Genomic DNA, 5,658 nt, shown 5'->3' with positions numbered 1-5,658 from the left:
ACTAATTTAGTTTTCTTTTTCTTTCCTTTTAATCGATTTCACATAGAAAACAAAAAAAGAAAAAAAATTTTGTAGAACTAGTCTACATAAAAAAAAATTGATCAACGAATGCGATTCAAAACACACTCATCACTAGGGGTGGCAATCCAGCTACCTGTTTGCGAGCTCGCTCGTGTTCGGCTCGTTTACTCCCCTACGCATCACAAGCATGATCATGAGGCGAAAACAAGCACACAGGCTCTGATACCAATTGTTGGAAATATTAGGGCAGCGGAAACTTACAAACCGGATAGCCAACGTATTTGGGAACTGGAATCGGATCGGATTGCTTGTTTTACAAGCCTTTTTGGATCGTCCTTGTCTCAATGCTTCTGGATCTCCCACGTTTCTCGCCTTCTTCCATGCGTATGCCTTATGTCACGGATCGGATGCGGATCTAATGCGACGGATGTCAATCGAAGAGGGCTACCAGTCCTCTTTCTATGTCCACACTCCAAAACCCCAGGAACATAGGTGGAAATCCCAGAGAGGAAGAAGAGAGAGAAGAAGGAGGATTTATCGTTGATTCTTTCGAATTAGATCGTATTCGATCATCTCTTATGGGAGAGAAAAGGGGAACGTATTTATAGAATAACGGAACCCATAAATATCCTGAATCTCACAAAGAGATTAGGATAAGAACTAGGATATGATAGATATCCACTAGAAGATATATTTCTTAATTAATAAGAAACATATAATTTATTCTTATCCTTAACTTATCATGATAAATCTCAATCCACATCTTAAGTGGACCGGGTTAAATTAAGACCCGCCAATGTGGACACACCACATGGCAACATATTTCACCAGGTCCGAATCCGGATCCTGATTTGGATTCGGATCCGGATCCGCCTCCGCCTTCGCATCCGGATTTGAAAATTATACCAAACCCTGTTCATTAAAAGGTCAAGTTTGGGTCGGATCCAATTTAGATATGGATGTAAAGTATACGGACACAAACCCGAAGCTTTAATGGTTTTTTTTTTTTTTTACTCGTATATTATTTAGGTCCAGTTGGGATCCGGTAGGGCTTGAGTCGGGCATGAAATATCAAATATTTTGGATAACTTTTAATCGTAGCCTATTTCTCTCTATATAGATATATAAAATCCCAGGCATAAAAGAAGCTTTGGGCCTATAAATTTATTTTCTCCTAATAACTCTTTTTCCCAAATTACACCTATATTTAAAATATTATTAAAAAATTTTATCTAAATTTTACCTTTAATAACTATTTAAGTTATTAATCAATATTATTATTATTTTTTTGTCTATTGAAATATAATAAAATTATATATATATCTATATATAGAGCAGGGCTGCTGTGCTCTTAGGAGCACGGAGCCCTCCGTGCTCCTGAGCCGTTTTCGATGATGGGACTCTCAAATCGACGATCGGTTCCGTTAGACTTGATCTAGCGTATTTGAAGTTTCTAGAAAATAATTTTTGCAATTTTTCGATATCATTTACCTAGCAATCGAAAAGATTCAAAATCAATAATTTTTAACGGCTGAAAATAAAAATCCTATAAAAAGTGGTGATATAGTACTAAAATTTTCGATCAGAAATATTGATCTTGTTGTAGACAGTATAAAGAATTTTGTATCAAAATTTTATCTAATTTGAATACTTCCGTTTAAAATGAAAACGGCCACAGATATCAACTATTAAGAATTATGATTTTGTTCCTTTCGATCACATAGGTAAATGATTCGAAAATGCACAAAATTTTTGAGACTTCAAATACCTGTAGATCAAGTCTAACGGTACACGGATCGTCAATTTGGATTCCCATTCATCGAATAACGGCTCAGGAGCACGAAGGACTCCGTGCTCCTGAGAGCCACAGCAGCCCTGCTATATATATATATATATATATATATATATATATATATATATAATCAAATCCAATAAAAATTTGGAAATAAACTTTTATAAACTATTAAATAAAATTAAAATTTTTTCATAAGTTTTAATTTTTTTATGCGAAGCGTGCATCACATGCGCTATATATAGCTGGATCAAGTGATATCATCATCAAGCCCAAATCAGACGCCGTCATCAAGCCCAAACCTAAAATAGTGAAATTCAAATTATTACACTAAAGTATTTAGTTCTTTTATGCCCAGTAATAATTTCTTTTTTCATCAAAAATAGAACTATCTAGAGGGTTACTATACTCTTATGAGTATAGATCTCTTTGTACTTATAAATTTTCAGCTGTTAGATAAAAAGATGTGCGGTTAGGATGATAATGGTTTCAAATTAGGATAATAGTGATCTCCTAGAATTGAGTGGGTGATTGGCTGAATAATATAATCTAACGAATGAAAATGATAAAAGAGATGTCTATATTTATAAAAATATAGCAGCCGGACTCCTATCTGGAGTGTTGCATAAAAAAATGTTGGTAAAATATATCTTGCATTAGACAAAACTTCCACATGAGCTCTAAATAGAAATGCTAATAAAATCAAGTTCTGGTGTATGTGAGCACAACAATGCATGGGTTGAATAATAAGTAAATAAAATGCATCAAATTCGATATTGTTTAAAATAAAGAATGCTCAAATTAAAGGTGTGACTACGTTCCTCATTGAGCAGTTCCTGTGATATGTACAATGTTCACTAGCTACTCAAAATTTTAGTCACATTACACTCAGCTTCATCAGATGCTATCAATTACAAGTCATCTTTCTCCTTCTCTCATGTTTCAGTGCACTTAATGCGACGAAAACGCCTGCAAATAAAAGTTGAAATGAAGACATTTAAGAAAAAGAAATCAAAATGAATAATATCAGTACTAAAATTATCTTACAAATTATAGACAAGTATGAATCCAATGATAGTTTGGGTGTTTTCGGTGTACTCGGAACTTCTATAAAAGTATTATCTAAGTAAAAAATGTTTTGGAGAAAAAAAGTATTGGCATATTTTTTTTCAGTATAATCCCGCAAATAGCATTTATTTATTGAAAACAAAAAGAAACCTCAGTTTATAGAGCTTTTGCTTTTGGAAAACCAAAAGCTCATTTAAGCTTCACCGCAACAAAAGCTTTGGACCTTTATAAACACCTAGTTAACTATGCATTACTATTTATAATAAAAAAAGTTATTTCAGAAGTCAAGCCACACAGATAATTAAGTGGGGCTACATAAGAAAGGAAAATCCTTTATTAGTCTCTTGTTACTTATCTCTTATATCATCGCTCTAAGATGGAATATTCTCATAAATAATTTTTAGAACGATTCTCAGAGTAGAAAATCAACTAAAGAAGGGCTAAATAAGTAGGAATTTGGCACTTAACAAGTCAGGGCTGTTACTACCAGATCAAGTTTCTAACTTTATAATGAGTCTAACAATATTTGCAAGGGCTTTTTTAAATTATTCCTATTCTTAGCCCCCCTTTTTTCAATTAATTATTCCTAAGTTTTCCTGTATTCTCTACTCCAAAACTCTTCCAGTTTATGTATGGTTTATCTTTTAACCCACAAAACTGAGGGCCTCAACTCTATTTGGTCAATGCACAAGCGGAGATCAAACTCTCGACCTACTCCCCCTATTGTTCATAAAAACAGAGACTTTTATCTTTTGAAACCTCTAAACCAAATTAACACAAGGAATTTACATATAGCAATAATAATAATAAAATAATCAATAAAAAGCAGAGTTTCAAAGAATTACCGCGAAAATGTTACAGTGTCCTGGGTCAGCTAAGTGGGCCATCAAGTTCTCGATCGGGCCTTCTCCGGTATAAATAGCTTGAAACCAAAAGCCCACAAATGCTAACATGGCCAATCTCCCATTCTTAATCTCCTTAGTCCTCAACACCATCACCGGCTCCGGCGACCCTCGGCCCCAATCCATGAAGTCGAACCACAGCCCGCCCGGGTACCCGACGTCGGGCTTCGGGTTCGTCCGGTTCGGGAACTTGGGTTCGATGTCGACGCAGCCCGGGTTCACGTAGTCGGCCCATCTCCTCCCCTCGGCCCAGCCCATTAGAGCCATTTGGGCCAAGAACAGGGTTGCAGGGTCCGCAAAGTATTGTTGGGCCCCCGCGTCGTACCACGAGAAGTTGTCAATGAAACCAAGCCTTTCAAGGCATTCTGGGATGAGAATCCCGGCGACGGCGAGCATCGCCCACCTGCTGTGCATTAGCTCCGCTTGCGCGAACCACCGGAGCAGCTCTGGGTCGGATCCTGGAGAATTCTGGGAAGAATTATACTGCAGTTTTTATGACATTGAGGGCGGGCGCATTATAAGTTGTTGTTTGGAGAAGCCTAAATCCTCCTAATGGAGTAAAGAAAAGCTGAAATAAACTTTGAGATCTCAAAAGAATAATATCCAATTTGGATAATCTTCTTTGCGTCGAGTTCAGTTATCGGAAATATTTAATGAAAAAGTTATTTCTGCTTCTCCGAATAGATTTAGTTTCTAATCCAGCCCGAGCTACCGACTGTTGTCTGCCAGATTTTTAAATCAGAGCATCTTCTTTGCAAACTGAAAAGCTTATTTTTAGTTTGTGTGGCAGCCAAAAGCTTCAGATAACTTGCTCTGCATTAAAAGAAGAGAAGTTTATCAGATATTTCACATTGAAATTAATACTTGCCTAATCCGAGAGGATCGAACCCGAAATCTCCCGGTAAACTGCGAAAATCAATAACTATCTTAGGAAGCAGCATCAGCCAAATATGTGTAGCACTTTTACAAGACTATATAAGTTGAGTTAATAAGGGGACGGACAACTAGCTAACTTTTTTTATTTTTTATTTTTTATTTTACCTCCCATCAAGCCACTCAGGAGGGGAGCTGCCAGGGAACCAGAGAGGCCTATCTGGGGGCAGTGGCTGGCAAACACTGGACACACCTTTAGTTGCACCAATGTGAGTCTTCTTCACACTCCAAGATGTAGGAATTACTCTTGAAAGTAGTTGATTTGGGGCATCAACCCTAATTTCACACAATTAATCGAAGAATTAGAATTCGGCTTCGACAGCTTCTCTAAGTAGGAAGATCAAAAGCCCCAAAAGATTTTAAGTTTAAAGTTTTCGCACATCTCTAATCGTCAAACAATTTGTCACAGATAACTCTAGCAAAAAGTAGAAGCAGAAGCAGAACAAAGCATGCTCTAAAAATAACTATGCTAAGAGAAGCAATTAGAACCTCTACATTTTCACAAGTTATGGAGAACTTTGATGGATGGTGAGAGTGTTCAAATGATGGATGGTGAGAGTGTTCAAAGCTGGAAAATATTAAAAACATGAGTGGGAATATAAATGAATTATACCTGGACTTGGAATTACAAAAGGCAAAGGAATTGACAGCCAATGCCATGGAGAAGTGATGAAGCGGCTGAGCCCTGGGAGGGGCTTTATCTGCTAGCAGTTGGTATGGCAGAGGACAGGGGTAGTAGGGATAGAGAGCCAATGAGAGGTTGCCAAGTGTGAGGTTCTGCTTTGGAATGCTTGGGCTTGGAAGGGGTTTTATGGGCCTTGGGCCTGCTTTACTTTGTGCAGGCTTTTAGAGCCGATGAAGGGTTTGCCAGGTAAGTTGGAGTTATGCTTTTGTAGTCATAAAGTGAGAATATGAATATACAAAGCATTTAGGGCGCGTTTG

At 37.1% G+C, this 5,658-nt stretch overlaps 1 protein-coding gene across 1 annotated transcript; it reads right to left on the bottom strand.

The window, feature by feature from the left end:
- LOC109711172 (photosystem I chlorophyll a/b-binding protein 6, chloroplastic) lies at nt 2,549-5,458 on the bottom strand. The gene is made up of 5 exons (XM_020234097.1): nt 5,330-5,458; nt 4,825-4,992; nt 4,652-4,689; nt 3,727-4,241; nt 2,549-2,782 (listed from the first exon to the last, which is right to left on the bottom strand). Exons 1-5 carry the CDS (start codon nt 5,374-5,376, stop codon nt 2,765-2,767), a joined length of 786 nt encoding a protein of 261 aa, XP_020089686.1. The 5' UTR covers nt 5,377-5,458; the 3' UTR covers nt 2,549-2,764.

Source organism: Ananas comosus, linkage group 6 (genome assembly GCF_001540865.1).
Source record: "Ananas comosus cultivar F153 linkage group 6, ASM154086v1, whole genome shotgun sequence".
Classification (NCBI taxonomy): Eukaryota; Viridiplantae; Streptophyta; class Magnoliopsida; order Poales; family Bromeliaceae; genus Ananas; species Ananas comosus.
The sequence above is the reverse complement of the archived record's forward strand: the minus strand, read 5'-3'. Positions and strand labels throughout refer to the sequence as shown.

Bases quoted from the DNA above. Each gene is read 5' to 3' on its own strand.
- LOC109711172 (XM_020234097.1), bottom strand. From the start codon at position 5,376: ATGGCATTGGCTGTCAATTCCTTTGCCTTTTGTAATTCCAAGTCCAG. The intron at 4,993-5,329 runs GTATAATTCATT...GTGTGAAATTAG, and splicing joins TTTTGTAATTCCAAGTCCAG to GGTTGATGCCCCAAATCAAC. The intron at 4,242-4,651 runs GCAAGTATTAAT...AGAATTCTCCAG, and splicing joins GTTCGATCCTCTCGGATTAG to GATCCGACCCAGAGCTGCTC.